This window comes from Miniopterus natalensis, chromosome 2 (genome assembly GCF_054644295.1).
Source record: "Miniopterus natalensis isolate mMinNat1 chromosome 2, mMinNat1.hap1, whole genome shotgun sequence".
NCBI classification, from domain to species: domain Eukaryota; kingdom Metazoa; phylum Chordata; class Mammalia; order Chiroptera; family Miniopteridae; genus Miniopterus; species Miniopterus natalensis.
In genome coordinates, this window is record NC_142082.1 from 132,849,876 (window position 1) to 132,869,664 (window position 19,789).

Genomic DNA, 19,789 nt, shown 5'->3' on the forward strand with positions numbered 1-19,789 from the left:
AACAACAATAACAACAGCAAGAGAAAACCCTGAGCGGGGTCTGAATAAGTGTCTCTGAGCCTTAGTTTCCTCTTCTGCATAATTAAGGGGTCGACCTAGATTAGTGCTTTTCAGACTATGACCTGCACAGTGTGCGTGGAGTCTTCAGAAATAACTGAGATAAGGAGGGGCTGAGTGGGTAGAGCTTTAGATCTCCCACTCTTCCTTTAACCAGACTAAAAAACCTTTTATTGGTTTTATTCAGGATGATTCTCTTACATTTTCTTTTTAATTTTCAATGATTTTAAAAAATCAATCAGAAAAATATCAAACATCGTATTGACCCTACGTGATCTCTAAGGTTGCCCATTTGCCTTTTTATGAGGGATCTGGTTTCTGCCAGAGGCCAGTGAGAATAGTTGTAACTCTAGTTCCAATGACTGGTGGCATTAAATGGATAATATCCAAAGGCATTGATTTCTTGTCAGTCCTGTGGCGAGTATATGAATCTATTTGTTCCCCTCCTAAAGTGAAGAATGAGTCTTGATGAGTTGGATGGAGACTAAGAAATGAGGCATAGGCTGAAAGACTAGATCAATCTGATGTTGAAATGGGGGTGTGGTGGGAGTTAACAATCTACGAATCTGATTACGCTGTGGACTCGAAACCAGGAGGTACCGCTGCAATCAAGTTTCATGCTCTTACAGTGATGCCTCATGACTGTCTTAGCACTTTCGATGTCCCCTTCAGAAATACCACTTAGTCAATAATTGGTCACAAATTAGCCCACACGAGGTGTTTGTTGAACAAATCCTGGACTGACCTTGTGATTAACAGCTACATACATTATTTGTTCCAGTCTAAGAAGCAAATTAATGATCTCTAAAGACATAGGAGTCTTCACAAGCATCCTAAAGAAATAATCAGGAGAAAGGGTATAGTGGGAGAATAGATAAGAGAAAGCAGGGTAGTCGGTCAGGTTCATGTCTGCGATGTGGCCCTGTTATTAAGCAGCTATGTAGGATGTGAGTGAAAGCACAGCCATAATTCTATTGTGTAAAACAAGAGTGAATAACTTCGTGTTCCAGATGGGAAGTGCAAAGAACGACTTTTTGTTTTCAGAACGTATGGGACAAAACTGCTTTGATATTAAACCTCAGCCCTGTCCCCAAATTGGGAGAGGTGCTTCAAAAACAGGTTGAAGAGAAAGGAAGCTCCTAGGAGAGAGAGTTCACTTGGGGAATATCTACTTCAAGCCAGCATTTTAAAAACATCACCTCAATTAATTCAACGACTTAAACTGGACAGCATGTGTCCTATATGCGGATAAAGAAACCAGGTTTCAGAGAGTGTAAGTGGCAAATCATAAAGCTAATAATAAGTGGCAGAGTCGGTCTTCAAATCCAGGGCGAATTACAAGGCGAGTGCTTTCCCACTACAATCCCAAGGATGTGAAGGAAAGAGTATAATACAGAATCATTTTCAGGGTTAGTCTAGTATGTGAGAGTCACAATTCCCAAGACAACACAGTATGAGGAGCAGCAAGGGCATGTTGGGGGGAAAGTCAGAAGGTTGTGAAAACCCACTCAGTTCCTTAAGAGTTGCCCAATAAAAAGGTGAGTGAGGAGGAGGAGAGGGAGATGAGACGTGGTGAAACATGACCCACACTCAGGAAGCTTCTGGAAAGTTAGGGGGCACGATTGTTTAGTTTACCACTGTATACCTCAGCACCTAGCACAATGCCTGGTTTGTTAAATCAATAAATAAATGTCAAATAAAAGTTGAAAAGATAGAGGTAGAGTTGGGTGTACCATCCCAAATATGGACTTTTAATGTGTACATATATCTACCATATGTATATAAAGGAAAAATGTATGCCTTTTGCTGAATAATGGCCAGATTCAAAAAGCTTCTGCCTTTATATTTTAATATATATTTTTTATTGATTTTTTTAGAGAGAAGAAAGGAGGAGAGAGAGAGAGAGAGAGAAAAACACTGATTGGCTGCTTCCTGCAGGCCCCCCAATGGGGATTGAGCCCACAACCTGGGCAAGTGCCCTGACCAGAAATCAAACCAGCAACCCTTTGGTGCATGGGACCATGCCCAACCAACAGAGCCACACCGGCCAGGGTTCTGCCTTTATATTTTAAGGCCATCTTGACTCCTGGACTGAGTAGGTAATTGCTTGTTGGGTGTGTTTCATTTCAAAATCTCTCCTGATATGGTAGAGACTCCCCTCCTATATTTACTTATTTCCAGAAAACTTAAATGTAAATGTAAGAGGAAATTAGGATGAGATGCTTTGTAACTCAGTTTGAGTGAAGCAATAATCACAGTATCAAAGTAAGAGTGAGACAGCCCCCCCCACCATATGCAGATTTACAAACGAAATGGACCTGAGAAATTGTTCCACAGCCCTTGATCCCCTTAGTCAGTTGAAAACCATATAAAGAATTTAGAGAGTGGCCTGGAACTGGATTGGTGAAGAGATTACTTGGGAAAGGCCCAAGGACCTGACCCACACTTCCACCTTGGATGGGAGGTGTGAACTTCTAACCACAAACTTAAAGACTACCATCCAGAGAACTGTGCCTAAATTTGGAGACACAGAGTACCAGTGCCTGACTCACACAAGAGAAAGCTTATTCTGGACAGGGGTCTGAATCCCACCTAGGAAATCTAGACAGTGAGAGAAAGTGCTCACCACTTCTTGAGCGAGGCAGGAGAGGACAGCTCTTGTAGGATGATCCCATGTTCTCAGAGTTTTGTCAGACAAAGGATGTGCATTTTCAAGGACGAATGGCTTGGGTTATAATAGGTCTTGCCTAATAGAGGCATCTGGAGTGGACTGAGATCTTTTGCAGAAAGAAGCTGGGGTGGACCCCTGATTGCCCAGGGGCTGATGAAGGAATCCAACAAATTTTCATCTGCCCAGGTCAAGGGACCTGCATGAGAGAAGGGACTAGCTGAGGTGTTATCAGTGTGAACTGTAGGCCTCAGGTATAGAGCATGAAGCCACTGAGCCAAGCAAACCTTGGCTGATTGCCTTACCTCTCTCTACCTTCCCCACTTACCTTTTACTCTTGTGGGACCCAAAACTGCAAATCACTTGGTGAGTATAAAGACAATAGAGCAGAAGAACCACACTCCCTTCCCCCCTGCAAACTTCAGTCCTGAGGCTGGTCTAGGCTGGAGGAGAGCAGTTCAGAATTTTGATAGTTAAATAAGATTGGACACTCTAGTTACTGAATTGAAACTGTTTTTTACAAAAAGTGGCTGGAGGACTTTTATTTTCTAAGAGTTCCCAGAAAAAATATGCCTGTCTAAGTCTTCATTTAGGGTGGCAAAGTATAATTTTCAAAAGATAAATACATGACTCTCCTAGAAGCTAGAATAACTGGGTCAAGATTTATTTAAGTCATTGGTGAGAGAGCCAGAAGCATGTTAATGCTGGTTCAATGAGCATTTGAAAAACTGAATATTTGAGGGAATGGAATGAGGCAGGATACTGGAAGTCTGAGACATTAGAAACTAAAATGACTAAACTCCTACAGGGCAATAAAACCATAACCTTTGGGTAACTTTTTTCCTTTTCTTTCTTTTTTTAAAAAAATTTTTATTTTAGAGGGAAAGAGAAAGGGAGAGAAACATCAATTTGTTGCTCTACTTATTTATGATTCATTATGAATCAACATTCATTGATTCTTGTATGTGCCCTGACCAGGGATCAAACCCAAAACTCTAACCAACTCAACTACCCAGCCAGGGCCTTGGGTAATTTTTTTCTATCAAATAATTTGCATCTATACTGGACAAAAATCCAAAAGTTAACATACAATAGCACAAAGGGTGGGCCCTAATCAAGAATAATAGATGGCATATTCCTCTAGAAATTAAGTAATCCTTGGGTGGGTCAGTGAGGCAATACTCCAGCAGGACACAGAAAGAATGTTTAGCCAAACTCTTGCCTTAGTTCAAAGATTTTAACAATTTTTCTTAATAAAGATCAGGGGAAATTAGCTTCTCTCTACCCCTGGTCAATTTTAGAGGTCTATCGGGGACAAAAATAAGGTTACATTTATATTATAATCTTTGGGGTATGGCTGGTCAACATACTAGATATATATTTCCAGGCCTGAGAAGGTGGATCATGACTTTCTCTCCTGATCAGAATACGAGAGATTTGGTGACCCAACTCATCATTAGGGAGCAAGACTCAGCTGGCTGCCCAAGAGGACATAGGAAGGAAGAATTGAGACAAAGGCTTGAGTGATCAGGGAACCACGACAGGGCCAGAGCCTGGGAAAGGCTAATTCACACAATATTTAGCATGGTCTCTGGGGATGGAAGTAGGTACAATTAGGAAGAAGGCATAGAGGGCAAACTTAGCTCATTGCACAACTTTTGTTGCCGGAATTCTCCAAAGCAAAGACAGGGTTTGTTTGTTTTCAACTGTACCCTACAATAAGGTTCTTTTTCCAAGTAACCTAAAAAATTCTTTTCTTAAGAAGAACAGGCACGATTGTCTACTTGACCAAAACATTAATGCATATTTAGTTTAACCTAGTTACTGACAGGAAACTTGAATAAAACAACCCCGTGTGTTACAGTCAGTGTTCTTTGTAATTTAAGATAGTCAAATGTTCTACGACAATTCAAAGTTATGTTTTGTTCCTGTTACCAATAGACTACACATGCCAGCAACTCCCCTACAGAGTGTTCTGACATTATGCAAACGCTCGGGTATCCAGTTCGAAGGAACACAGCGGTTGTTTAAGAAGGTGATACCATCTCCCTCGGTCACACAATGTGAGTTTTTTCCTTCCAGAAAATCAAAATGGCATACCAGAGCTGAAGTGCCTTTGTTTTGTTTCTGTAGGAAAACTGGTCGGCCACTCAGGGTTTTTGTCATGCTGAATTCATGTCCTGTCCTTGACCAAGGCCGCGGAGAGCGCCCTGCAGCCTGTTTGGTCTGCCGCCCTCCAGCGATCTAACCTGGACGCGGGCAGGGGACCGAGCAGATGCTCCGTGCGTTCCCAAAGAAAAATGCTTCTACTGAAACCAAGGGTCCTTATGACTTTGATTAGTTTTAAATCCTCGCTCTAGAAATCATGATCTCTCTCTCTGTGTTTCCCCTTCAAAGACACAGTTTCCCCAGGACAAGCAGCGACCCCCAGACAGCGAAAGACAGTGGCTGGATCTGAGCGATGCCACAGGTTCGGGACCCCCAGCAGGCTGGCAAGGACACCCTGCCCCAAGCTGTGTTTCAGTTCCTGAGCTCTGCTTTCCCGTGAGGGCGGACAGAGGGACACCCGGCAAGACCTCAGAGCTGTCCTCAAGACCTGACGAAATGATTCATCACCCTTACCCCCCACCGATCAGCTCCCACCGTGACCCCGAACCCCTGACCCCTGGTGTCCTGTGACTTTGCCCTGCATAGCCTGTAGCCCACACGCCATCGGGGGGCTGGCCTTTGAGCATTAGCTTCCCATTCTCCTGGACGGCGCGATCCCTAATCAAATAACCAGGATTTCTCCACTGCAGTTCTCAGTGGCTAGTGTTTGGCTCCGCTGGCCGGGGACTCCTTCTGCTCTGTGAGACTAGTACGAAGACAGAGGTGGAGCAGCAACTGGAATAATGGAAACTGAAAGGAAGGGAAAACACACCACCTGGCATGACAAAAAGAATGAACGAAATGGCTTCAGGAAGGAGCGGCTGTGACACTGGCTTCGAATGGTGATTTTCTCCAACGCAGATGAGTGATCAGAAGACAGATTTTGAAGAATAAAAACCTCAGCCTTTTTTTTTTTTTTCTGTAAAATCATGGGGAAGTAATCAGTCTTGCTTGATAAATGAAAAAAAATTTTTTAATTGTAAAAGGAAGAGAGTAAGGGCACAGCGCTGCGTGCAGACTTCACAAAGGAATTTCTTAAAATTAACAGATAAAAGGGGTTTTTGAAAATCCAGTATTTAGTTGTTTGTTTTTAAAAAGCAGGAAATGTTGGCAAAATTTTGTTGCTTGTTTAGCCTTAGTCTTTTATATTTACCAGGCACTAATCTTGTACTAAGGATGACAGCATTAAACAACCAAAAAAGGCTAATATAAATGTTTTGATGCCAAATAGCACATACTAAAAGATAAAAATGAAAGATCTATAGATACATATAACCCCAGCTTACTTACCCTGGCCTCTGGAATGAATACTTTTTTACTTCTATTTGACTCTAGTTCAAGTAGGAAATTACAATCTTTCAAATAAACAAGCAGAGTAACACTGAAGCCTGAGAAGAAATTGTGGTCCCTTCTCCCATTGCTTCCCAGACCAGCTCAGACCAGCAAGCGCCTTCTCTCTCTGTCTCTCTCCCTCAGCTCCTTTTCTATAAAACACCTTCCATGTAGTGAGAGGAAGGAGAAAGATGAGGGAAATGAACTGCTTTGTTTACAAGGCTTTTCTGGGTAGTTGAGGCAGGGGTAAAAAGAAAAGGTTACGCAAGTGGCTGATTTGAAATGTGGAACTGAGACACAGTAAGTGAACTCCTTGATGTTCAAATCTTTAACGTCAAGCTCCTGCTATGCTGCAGAATGTATTTAGAATAAAAAATAAATAAAATTTAAAAAAAAACAAAGAAAGTGAGAACCCCAGCAGAGGATTCAAAAGTTGTCTGTGATATCCCTCTGTGGAAAAAATATGGGTGACATTTTTGTATTCTTGTGGGATGCTAATTGTAAACTCTCTGCACCAGAAAGTCTGAGTATTTGTCTTTGAATGCATAATTGAGGTTTAAGAATTAGCCACCTTTTCTGTGTGGTGGGGGGAGCTTTGAGTATGTTTGGTGCCTAGAAACAGCTCTTAATTCCCTTTTACACAAGAAGCTCTCAGTGAAAAATGACAGATGCCATTTATTAAATGCCTACTATGTGCCAGACACACCGTAGGCACTTTAAGTATGTTATTTTAGAATATCTCAATGAAAAAAAAATTCTGAATTAAAGATTATTCTACAGAGTTCCAGTACCTAATATTAATGAGCCTTATTGTGGGAAAAAAAACCCAACCACCCACTATTATGGGTGTTCTGACATATATAAGCGCTAATTGCTAGTAAGCTTCTTCAGACTTCCCACCTACTACATTTTAGGACAATCTGTTAGTTCCTCTAAAAACTAACTGATTTTTAACTGTCATGATTTATAATCTTTGGTAATTTCTGAAAATATTTTTTTCTATTGTTTTCATGAACAATCTCAAAACAATGAAAAACATTCACTGGGGGGAAAATTGGTAGACAATATCATTATTTCCTGATAGAAATCATTCATTTATAGGTGGTATTCATAGAAAATCTTATTTGTAAAAACTGATTCTGAATTTCAAATTGAAAATTCAGTAACAGACATTTCCCACACATTTATTTATGCTTTAATAGAGAGGCCAAAGGAATTAAGTACAGGGGCATTCGAAATACTTTTGTATTCAAACGTAGGACACAGTTTTATTTTCCCGATGTATTAAATAATATGCTTTTCAACATATGAAATCACCTGACTTATATAGTAAGGACATTTATGTTAAATCTGTTAACTCCTGGACATCAAAATTGGGATGCTATGGATGCCCATCAGGGTTCATAATCCTTTTATCTCTTTCTTCTTTTATTCTAGAAAGTACTACTAAAATTTCTCTAATTTGGCCTTTAAGTGAGATACTTCTTGTTGCCATTTCCTCTTTGCATACTCATTTATTCATTCAACTTTTATTTAATACAGGTAATGTATGGCAAATATTGTAGATTTAAAGAGAAAAAAGAAATAGTCTCCCTTTATCAATTATCTCAAATTTCAGGAACCAGATAATTTTAACACAGTGTGATATGCTATAATTATGGATAGAGTTATATAAAGGCGCGTTGGGAATATAGAGAAGGGAGCTTTTAACTGTTAAAAGGATGTGGGGGATACGAAAAAGTAGGAGTTAGCCAGAGAGTGAGGAGGAAGGGACTGCAGCGTTTGACAAGAGGGTGGGGGGAAAGGATATCAGATTCTAGAAACAAGTAATAAGTAAGCTGAAGCACAGAATTGCTGGGATTGAGGAAAGATTAACCTGTGACTTGAAAGGACACAGATCAGGAACAGACTGTGAGGGCTAAGGGTCCGGATTTTAACCAAATGGCCAATTGGAAGGAAATAACATCACCAGGTGCTCTGTTTAGAAAGCCCCTGGTAGCTGAGCGTGAAAGATAGCTCTACCTGAACGCCAGCCTGAATCTGCTGTAGAAGTCTGAGCATGAAATAATGAAGATGGAAACAAAATTAGTGGATTTGGAAGGCAGAATCAACAAAAGAGTTGACAGACTGATATGGGAAAGGGGAAGGGATAGATTTCTAGACTGGGCAAGTGGGTACTGATGGCATTAGCTTAGACTATAGTCTCAGGAGAAGAATCAGAATCATGGGAAGATGATGAAGTCTATTTATGACACGTTAAATTTGAGGTCTTGGGGGATATACAAGAGTTCAGAGCCAGATTAAAATCCTCAGACACTGAAAGATTTTATCTGGTGCACTAGTCGCAGCCATTAAATTAAAAACCAATACAAAGCCATGCAACAAACATGAGGAGGCTAAAAATGTGTTTTTTTTTCCCTAATAATGACCACTTTGGTTCTTTTAAAAACATAACCAAAAATGTAGTTCTAAAACACTATATATATTATATATAGGCCCTGGCTGGGTTTCTCTCTCTCTCTCTCCCCCTTCTCTCTCTCAAGTCAATAATATATATATTATATAAATATATATTTATATAGATGTATTTATGTATTACTTTTTTTCCTGCCACTGCCTGGCACATGACAGAAACATGTGCATAAAAGACAGACTGCCAGTTGGGTATCCGGTCTAGGAGATGATCAGCAGCAATGGTCAAACCTACTTCCTTCTCTACAGCTTCCCACAGGCTGAAGAATTTACATATCTGCCCACAGCAAATGTACTGAGGGTTTTACACTAACATAAGCCCACGGAAATCAAGCTGAAAGAGACAGTTCATATGTATCTGAAAAGATCCAGTTCATGAGTCTCATTCATGGCTTCTCTTATTCTATACCCGCTTAGAGTCTGTGGATTACTTTACCTGACATGTTCCCTGCATTTCCATGCCTGTCTGTCCATTAAGTAAATAGCACATGTTTTCCATACGCCAATGTTTTTTGAATGGTTTCTATCAGAATCTCCTGGAGGGCTTGTTAAGCCAGATTTTGGGGCCCTACCCCCAAGGGTTCTAATTCAATAGGTCTGAGATGGGGCCACATAATTTACTTTCCCAACAAGTTTACATGTGATCCTGCTGTTGCTGGTCCAGGAATTGCAAAACTAATATGCCAATTTTCCACAGCCAAAGCAATTTAAAGAGAATTAAAACAATAAATTAATTTTTAAAATTTGCTAAAGTGAGCATAGAAAAAAACGTGGTAAAAGTAGGATATGTTCATTAAAGAAGGATTACCGGGGTAATTGAGGTGGGCAGTTATGCTTTTGAATAAAGTATGAGATTATTTGCCGTGACATTCTACAGTGTTTTGGTTTTGAAAAGCTGACCCTAAAAATATTTACAGGCAAGCATAAAGTCTCCTTACTTCTATTCAAAATGCAGTTGATGACAAAAAGAACAAAGCAATGAATTCTGCATTTCAAGACATTCTAGATGGCTGTCACACATCCTGGCATAGGGCAAGACTGATCCTTTGAGAGAATAAAAAGTAATTTGAGCCTATAGTTCTTAGTTAAGAGCTGTCTTTAATTGCTTGATTTCCGAATATTTGTGAACCACATGCTCTTCTCTGGACAAATGTTTTGGAGTCTTTTACTTTCTCATTTACAGTTCTATACTATTCAAGTTTATTTATTTATTGACAATGATCAGGTACTACTTTTCAATTGAAAATAAATCAGATAAGAAAATTTTAAAAATCCTATTTTTAGTAAATATTAAAGCCTTGCCGTAAAGTGAAATGAAGGGAGGAACATACTAACCTCAATATAAGTTAGTTACTGGGGTGTGGAAAGGACATGGTTGAGAGGTAATTGTTCTACAACAAAAGCTTGAGAAAGGGATTGTAAGTCTGTCCGAGCATGTGGCTGGATGGTTAGCCACTACATAGAGATTTCCCATTGGAGGTATAGTTTAACAAAGCAAAGGTTGAGGAGACTGTTTTTGTTCATTTAGGTCCTAAATTTTAGGATTTAGCTCTAAAATTTAAAACTGAAAAAAGGGCAAAGATAAAATTACATTTTTGTTCAGTGAAAAGTAATAAAATAACTCATTGACAGGAATGTTATTTCACTAAAGTTTGAATGTTGTTGTTTTTTTACATTATTATTTGGTCTATAGTAAACTGGAGTACCAATTCATGAAAAAGACAAAGGGTGACCCAGGAATTCTACTTCTGAGTATATATCCAAAGAAACCCAGAACACTAATTCAAAAGAATATGTGTACCCCTATGCTCATTGCAAAGTTATCTACATTAGCCAAGATATGGAAACACCCAAGGACCCTCAATACACAGGTGGATAAAAAAGCAGTGGTACATATATATAATGGAGTATTACTCAGCCATAAAAAAGAATCACATCTTATCATTTTCAACAACATGTACAGACCTAGAGGGTATATCACTTATGCTAAGTGAAATAAGTCAGTCAGAGAAAGACAAATTCCACATGATTTCATTTACATGTGGAATCTAAAGAACAAACTAAATGAACAATTGAAAAAGAGTCACAGATACAGAGAACAGATTAATGGTTGTGGGGGGGGGGGAGGGTTGGGGCAGTGGGTGAAAAAGGTGAAAGGGATTAAGAAATACAAATTGGTAGTTACAAAATAGTCATGGGATGTAAAGTACACCATAGGGAATACAGTCAATAATATTGTAATAAATATGTATGGTGCCAGGTGGGTACTGGAATTATCTGAGAGGAGGGCACTTTGTAAAGAATATCATTGTCTAACCACTACGCTGCCCACCTGAAACTAAGACAAAATAATATTGAATGTAAACTGTAATTGAAAAAAGAAAGCCAAAGGGGAAAATGCTTTTTAAAATATTATAAAAGGAATCAGTGAGGTTTACCAAGGCTTCCTTTACGAGCAAGGACCCCAATTCCTCTTCAGAGAATTATCTTCGCCTTCACCTGGGATGCTATTCTTCCCCCCACTCCATAAGAATGGGGGCCTGTATTTCCTCCTGAACGCCTGAGCCGTCAGTACATAACTCCACAGGACAGAATCCTGGCAAACCAAATGGTAGGTAAACATAGGAACAGGAAACTGAATAAGTAAACATGAACAGGATACAGCTCTCTTGCAGAAAAATTTTGTTTAAAGCCAGTATTTAACAAATGTTACACCTAATAAAGCACATTCGTTTTTCATTTTTCTGTTTTAATACAAGACCACCAAAATTTTTTATCGTCGCAATCATTTATTCATTTTTTTACTTTAGCATTTCATTGAGATGCTATGTTCTATTTCATTTCCTTTAGTTTTAAAAGGCCCTTAATTTTGTAACATTTCAAAGTAAGAAAAACATAAGAGACTGCATTTAAGTTTCTCAATAGTAAACAGGGTCAGCTTTGAAAAGGCACTTTTGTTGCAATGCTGGAAGAAAATGCTTGTATACATTTATGAAGCATTTAAGTACTAGGTAAAATAGGGCTTGCTTCTCATTTCTTAGAGCTCTTTTGTTTTCTTCGCCATTAAGCTTATTCTGGATTTCGAACGGGGTTTGCTCCGCAGACCATGATGCCTGTGGTGACAACGAACGACTAAAGTAATTCTAGAAATGCCTAGGGAAAAACTTTCAACGATTCGTGTGCAACTATAGTAGGTGGTTGTTTTTTAAAGCTCTGAAAAGTCTGTTGCACCAGGTGCTCCTCATTTCCAGCGCAGGGCCCGGCGCGCCCCACCAGGACGCCACCTGTCTCCTCTGGCCCCCCCAGCTCCCCAGTTTCCTTTCCCACAGGGGTAGGCGGCGTTCCTCCGACAGCAGACTCCGCAGCTGGCTTTTCCCGGCTGCCGGGCCCCACGTGACGCCCCCCAACACCTGTACGCGCCCCGGCTCACAGCGCCCCCATCCCCGCCGCCAGGTACAGACCCCGCCCGGCGCGCCCCCCCCCGCCGGGAGGTCGCGCTCCGAGTGCGCGCTCGGCTCGGGCGGGCAGGGGAGGGGCTGAGCCCGGGCCGGAGCCGCGGCTCGAGCCCGAGCGGCCTGATCATCACATGACTCGACGGCCGCGGTAGCCGTGGCAGCGGCGGCGCCGGCTCCGCGGGCTCGCCCCGGGCGTTCAGTTCCGCTCACGCAGGAGTCGAGCGCAGCGGACGGGAAGGGACCTGCTGCAGGCTGCGGCCGCCCAGCCACGCCGGGGCGCCGCGTCTCTCCCGGCCCGCCCGCTCCATGCCTCTCCCTTGCGGAAGTGTAGCGGCGGGAGGCGGCTGCGGCTCGGGGCGCGGGAGGCCGGGGCTCGGCCCCCTGCAGCACTAGGCGCTGGGAGCCGCGCCGCGCGTCCCGGTGGCCCCGCTGCTCGTGCGCCCGGCGCCCGCCGCAGCCTGCATGCGCCGCGCTGCGCCTCTCGCCGCCCCAGCCCCGGCCCCCGCCACCGCCTCCTGCTCGCACCGCTGCTGCCGGGCGCCGGAGTAATATGCTCACTCGAGTGAAATCTGCCGTGGCCAATTTCATGGGCGGCATCATGGCTGGCAGCTCAGGCTCGGAGCACGGCGGCGGCGGCTGCGGAGGCTCGGACCTGCCCCTGCGCTTCCCCTACGGGCGGCCCGAGTTCCTGGGGCTGTCTCAGGACGAGGTGGAGTGCAGCGCCGACCACATCGCCCGCCCCATTCTCATCCTCAAGGAGACCCGGCGGCTGCCCTGGGCTACTGGATACGCAGAGTGAGTGCAGCGACGCCGGCGGCTCCCCCGCTCCGCTCACGGCCCTTCCCCGCACGGTTCCAGCCTTTCTCTCTTTTTGTTCCTCGGCTCCAGGGCTCTCTGACCGCCGGCGTCCAGGCCTCGGCCGGTGCCTCTTTAATTTACACTGGCCATTTCTGCCTTCCCCACTCCCCCTTCCCCCATCCCCAAGGACGCGGCGTCTCCAGCCGGGGATGGGTGGTGGATGGGTGGGTGAAGCGCTGGACCGTGGGAAAGCCGAGGCTGGACGGATCTGGGACTCCGGGGGCTGTGACACTTGGTCGTGCGTAGAACAGTTCTGCTGAAGTTTGAAACACAACAAGGAAACCTGGTACCTGCGTTCTCCCCCCCACACCTTTGTGCCTCCAGGTGCAGTGTGGGGGGTAGAGCCTGCAGGAGTCCCCCCTGCGCCGGGGTCGGGTGGGGGCGGGGGGCGCTGTCCGAGCCCCGGTGGCGGCCGCGTTCGCTTCCGTGGTTGCACATTTCAGAAGGTCTTAGTTTCTCCCCTTCAGCCTCGTAACTCATTCGCTTCTCCTTTAGCAGGTAGTAAAACCCTGCGCGTGCGTTCGGTGCCAACACCGTCTCCCCCAGTCCTTCGGGAGGGGGGGACTTATTCCAGGTGTTTGGCAGTCAGCTTTGGCGATTAAGAGAGCGTGTGAGTGATTTACTATTTCAAGGGCCGATTGAGTTTTGTTGACTAGGAGTGGAGCTGGTAAAGGAGAGAGGGAGGAATTTAATGGCCTCTGCCCCACTCTACGGCTATTCCCCCATTGACTCTTAATGACCATTTTATGAATGGTAGGATAAGGACTGTTTCTCTCCCTATTTAGCGTTACGAAACTGCGAAACTCCGAAGGTGGAATGTAAGAGACTGGAGTTCCGGGGTTAAGAGCGACCTGGTGGGCGCAGAAATGCTCGGGAAACCCGGGGGCCGCGGCGCACCTGCCCCTTTACCTTTAACTCCGCCCGCTCTGTAGTCTGGGCCCTCCCCGCCCGTGCGCAGCCTTGCCCGCTGATTGGCTCCTCCGGAACCAATCAGCTCTCCCGACGCCTGGGCGCTTTGATGTTGACCCTGTTCTGGTGGCCCGGATCCCCCCGGCGGGCTTGTTCCCGACCCGCGGGTTCCGGTGCGGGAGGTGCCGGCCCGGTGGCACGTGCCCTGCTTAGACTCTGCGACTCGATTTTCTTTCCCCTGTCAGCGTATAACCGCTTCTCCTTGGGCTGAAGGAGGAAATGTGTATAAATGGGGATGGACGGCCGGCGTGCGAGTGAGGAAGGCGAAGCGAAACGCATGGGTGCTCAAACAATACAGATGAACGCCGTGGAGAACAAGCTGGGGGCGCGGAGCTGCAGAATAGCTTTGTAACTTCCAGGAGAGGGCCAAAGCCAAAATAAACACCTGTGTAAGGAAAGACCTAAGCGGGGGAAAGGTGCCTGCCAGTACATACCAGGCATTGTTTCTTTACTGAAATAAGGAAACATTGTTGAAAAGGCCACTTGGACCCTTTGTGAGACAAAAGGCAACTTGGAGGCATACTCCGTGCTGCAGTTGTGTGTAGATGGGGCCCGTGTGCCTGCCAAAAACCTGAATGTGTAGGGCCAGGATGTCACTCCAGTGGGTTTTCCAGGGCAAGGGCACCTGTCTGAGGGGCAGGAAGACAAGCAGGCAAATGAGGAGAAAGCTGTAAGAGGAGTAGGAAGGAAGCTGTTAAAAACAAAATGTAGAAGCCACTTGGACACAATAAAAGGAGTACCTTAGATAAGCAGGACAGAAAGGAAAAGGGGGGAAAGCCCACCAGTTTCAGAATATTTGGATCCTATGGCAGGCACGTGATGTGCTCAGGGCTGTAAAGATCATAAGGGCATCTGAAATGAGACATGTAGGAGGGATTGTACGTAGAGGGCTCTACCTCTTCCTAGCTGGGCCTCAGTTTCCTTGTTTGTAAGAAGCTTATCGTTTCTTAGACCAGGACATGAGAGATGTTCAACTTGAGGGTTAAGAAAGGCCACTGTAAAATGTTTAGTTTTAAAAGTAGTACAGGTTAGTTCAAACAAAGACCAGTATGCAAATATAAGTTCTTCCCCACCCTCCACGGGTAATGGCAATTCCGTGTTTGGTGTGTGTGCCTTTCTAGGCCTCTTTGGATGCACCTGTAAATATGTATCATACATTTCTTCCCCAAACAGGTCCATACTAAACATGTTATTCAGTAGCATTTTCATAAAACTGTGTGTCATGGACTTTATTCCAAGTTAACACATAGAATTTCCTCATTCTTTAAAAATGTATACATAGTACTTAGTAACAGCTCAGTTAGTGCTTGCTGTCTGGTGCTTGCACTCTTTCCAAGTTTGTATCATTTGATTCTCACAACCCTCTAAGGCAGCGACTTGCAGCCTTTTTCATCTCATGGCACACAGAAACTGATTCCTAACATTCTGTGTCACACCAAAAAATATATTTTTTGCCAATCTGCCAAAGAAAATAGGTATAATTTTGATTCATTCGCGCCGGATGGCTATTGTGTTGGCTGTTGTCTTTTTTTTTTTTTTTTTAATTTGACAACCTAAGGGAAAAGAGGTCAGTGTCTCTGATTAAACAGATACTGCATGTTTTAAAAAATCTTGCGGCACACTGGTGGTTGAAAATTGTTCTAAGGTAGGCACTAACATTTCCATTTTATAGATGAAGATCCAGGGGCATAGAATGGTTGAGCAACTTGCCCAGTCATACCGCCTTAGCAGAACCTGTATTTGAACCCAAGCAGCCTGACTTTGGAACCCACAACAACCAGCTGCCTCCTTGCAGTGTATGAAATTGTGGTGCATCTGTCTGTACCCACGATTAACCATGAACGTCGCCTTGTTGCCACCCTCTGTCAGGTGTTGTGCTGTTAGCACTTCCTCAAACCTTGAATTGTCATTTATCTTCCTGCAAAAAATATATCTCTCATGACCAAAAATGGCTGAAATAGGGAAGGGGAAAGAAAGACAAGTAGGGACTGGGCCTATGATTAAAGGCGGCTACCAATAATACTGCCCTTGCCATAGGATGTATTGGGAGGAGGAATTATCTTCCCTTTGTCCTAGAAGGTACTTGAGAAGGGACCGCATTGGTAGGAAGATTGCTCAGATTGTGCGCTAAGAGAGTTGCTAATGAGTCAAGGCCTGAGTCAGAAATGGTTTGCTTATCTTTCTAGAAAGTGAGTTACTTTCTAAGCTTTCCTGGGGAGGAAGAATTGGCATCACTTGGTGAGGGACTGAGGGGTTAGAGGAGGGTTGAGCTCTAGAGTTGATGACCTTTTGGATGGTAGAAAAATTGAGAATCGGTTTACTTGTTGCCGCTTACTATTAATCCCTTTCAAGGAGAGATATTCTTTATAGATTAGTGAGCTAGAGAGTTAGTTTAAGCAATCCCTGTGAGACTTGGGGATCCAGAAACTGAAGACCCTCGTTTATTAAGTCAATATTTATTGGCATTGAGTGGGGTGAAATTTCCCGGTTCCTCTAAAAGCTTCCTATTAGCTGCTTGATTAAGGGCTGTATGCTAGGTTTACAAGCACTGCAGTTACAGATAACATCCAGAGAGCTAAAATCTTTCCCAAAACTTGCATTTTAGTTTGGCTTTGAAATCATTGACAGCCTGTTAGATCTGCTCAGAGCAAGCCCATGGGAAGCAGCAGTCTGACCCGGAGACCCTTCCCAGCAGCTACTTCCTTTCTCCACAAGTTTAAATACCACCCAGGTGGTCCTTGTGCTTCCAATGGACCTGGAAGTCCATTCAGTTTCTGATGGGTTAGGAGCCCATCTTGACCTTTTTTCTTCTTGACCTGCTTGCCTGCCTTTCTCCTGTTGATGGTCACTTGGATTTAGAGATACAAATGGATACGGAGTTCGCGCCGGAAACAACAGCAGTAGAGAATGCCAGAGAATGTGTGGTACCCTGTATATGAAAGCATCATATTCAGCTTTTTATCAGTGATAAATTTCTTTGCTTGTACAGAAAGAATAATAATTATAGCATAATTTTACTTAGGTTATAGCTATAACTGTGCAAATTTGTTTTTTAGTACCTTTCTCGTAAAAGTGCCCTGGACATAGGTATGAAACAAAAGCTGCCTCCAAAGTTTCTATTCAGTGTACATTACTGAAGTTCTTTGTGTGTCACAGAATTAAAAATTGTAACATTTTGGATGAAATAATTATTTAAATTCTGCAAACAGCCCATGAGTATTTGGGTTTATTTTGGAATCTGTAGGCTGTTTGTCTCCTCAGTCATTGGCCCTAATTAGCAATTACCAGTAAATCGCATTACTTGCCTGTACAGTGAAGATGACAGAGAAACCACTATTTTCCTTGTGGTCCAAAGCTCAGAAATCCCCTGGCCTTTCTTTTCCCTTCTAACCTCCTTAACACAACCACTCCTCTTTCACCTCTTCGCAGAGCTCCTGCCTGAGAGCTTCCTGTTTGACTTTTGCAACTGAAGCACCTCCAGGTTCTCCACTTCTTGTTGTGTAAGGACAAAAAAGAAATGGGGGTGTGGGGGGTCTCATTTAGCAGAGCTCTCCATAGCATGTGAGTCCAAAGCCATCTAACAGATCTCCCCAACCTTTCTGGTAACCTGCAAACATTATTGATTTTCTTATTTTAAAGTAGGTGGCTAAGCTCTCCTCCGTTTTTCAAATTCAGCAGTGTAATGAAGTCATCCCCTCTAGGGTGGAACTCCTGGGCTGTCCTTTATCATGGGAAAGTGCATCGACTTCCTTCAAAGACTAGTGATGCTTCAGGCAGAGGATTTAACCAGTCTGAGGGGCGGTGTTTATTTTTGTGTTTCATCCCCAGTTACGTAGACGTCATCTCTGATATTGCCCGACCACAAAGTGCTTCCTCATTATTGTTACAATAATACCGATTAGTAATTTAAAATAGACGGATACTAGAATTGTTTTCTAAAAATATATTATTGAAGACATTTTATGGAGATATAATTGATAATATTACATTAGTTTCAGATGTACAACGTACTGATTCGATATATGTATATATTGTGAAATAATCACCACAGTAAATCTCGTTAACACTCAACATCCATAGCATACATAGTTACAAAATATTTTTTCTTGTGATGAGCACTTTTTAGCAACGTGCTCAATATGCAATGGCAGGATTATTAACTATAGCCACCATGCTGCACATTATATCCCCAGACTTAGTGATTTTATAAATGGAAGTTTATACCTTTGACCACCACTTTCACCCATTTTCGCCCACCTGCGGAACTCTCCCTTTTCCCACAGCTACCAGTGTTCTCTGTATGAGTTTGGGGGATTTTTTTTTCCTGTTTAGATTCCACATATAAGTGAGATGAAACAGCATTTGTCTTTCTCTATCTGACTTACTTCACTTAGCATAATGCCTTCAAGGCCCATCCATGTTGTCGAAAGTGACAGGATTTCCTTATTTTTTTATGGTTGAATAACATTCTGTTTTATATAGGTATTATGCATATATATGTATGTATGTATATTTATATGTAAATCTTTATCCATTCATCCATTGATGGATTTGGGCTGTCTCCATGACTTGACTATTATAAATAATGCTGCCATGAACATGGGGGTGCAGGTATCTTTTTGAGTTAGTGTTTTCCTTTCCTTTGTCTAAATACCTAGAAGTGGAATTGCGGGGTCATACGATAGTTCTATTTTTATTTTTTGAGGAACCTCCGTACCGTTTGTTTTCCATAGTGGCTGCACCAGTTTACACTCCCACCAACAGTGCACAAAGGTTCCCTTTTTTCCACATCCTAGCAGATGTGAGATCATATCTCATTGTGGGTTTTATTATTGCTATTATTTTTTAACCCTCACCCAAGAATATTTTTTCCATTGCTTTTTCAGAGAGAGTGGAAGGGAGAAAGAGAGGGAGGGAGAGAGGAACATCGATGTGAGAGAGACATCAACTGGTTGCCTCCCGCATGCATCCAGACAAGAGACAGGATGGAGCCTGAAACTGCGGTGCATACGTGCCCTTGGCCCGAATGAAACCTGGGACCCTTCAGTCCATGAGCCGACGCTCTAACCACTGAGCAAACTGGCCAGGGCTCACTGTGGTTTTCATTTGCATTTTCCTGATGATTAGTGATGTTGAGCACCTTTCCAAGTACCTGTTGGCCATCAATATGTTTTCTTCGGAAAAAATGACAGTTTAGATCCTCAGCTCATTTTAAAAATCAGATTGTCTTTTTACTGCTGAATTGTATGAGTTTTTTTATGTTTTGGGTATTAACCCCTTATCAGATATATGATTTTGCAAATATTTTCTTCCATTTGGTAGGTTCCATTTTCAGTTTTTGATGTGTTTTTTGTTGTTGTTGTTATGCAGAAGCTCTTTAGTTTGATGTGATTCCACTTGTTTATTTTTGTTTTTGTTGCCTTTCCTTTGGTGTCAAAAAAAAAAAAAAAAAAATCTCTAAAGACTGATGTCAAGGAGCTTACTTAAGCCTGTGTTTTTGCCTAGGAGTTTTATGGTTTTGGGTCTTATGATAAAGTCTTTGATCTATTTTGAGTTAATTTTTGTATATTGTGTAAGATAGTGGCTCAGTTTCATTCTTTTGTATGTGGCTGTTTAGTTTTCCCAACACCACTTATTGAAGAGACTGATTTTCCCCCATTGTATATACTTGGTTTCTTTGTTGTGAATTAACTAACCACATATGCGTGGGTTTATTTCTGGGCTCTCTGTTTTGTTCCATTGATCTACGTGTCTGTTTTTCTGCCAATACAAATACTGTTTTGAATACTTGTAGTTTTGTAATATAGTGGGAAATCAGGAATCATTGCAT

General features: G+C 42.9%; 1 protein-coding gene across 1 annotated transcript in view; it reads left to right on the top strand.

Annotated features, from left to right (window-relative positions):
* The first annotated feature begins 12,643 nt into the window (after positions 1-12,643).
* Positions 12,644-19,789, top strand: part of PPM1H (protein phosphatase, Mg2+/Mn2+ dependent 1H) — a 234,592-nt gene continuing 227,446 nt past the window's right edge. Inside the window, exon 1 of the mRNA XM_087814570.1 lies at positions 12,644-12,927. Within this exon, the coding sequence (XP_087670696.1) occupies positions 12,683-12,927 (245 nt within the window). The 5' untranslated portion in view covers positions 12,644-12,682. The remainder of the gene's footprint in view (positions 12,928-19,789) is intronic.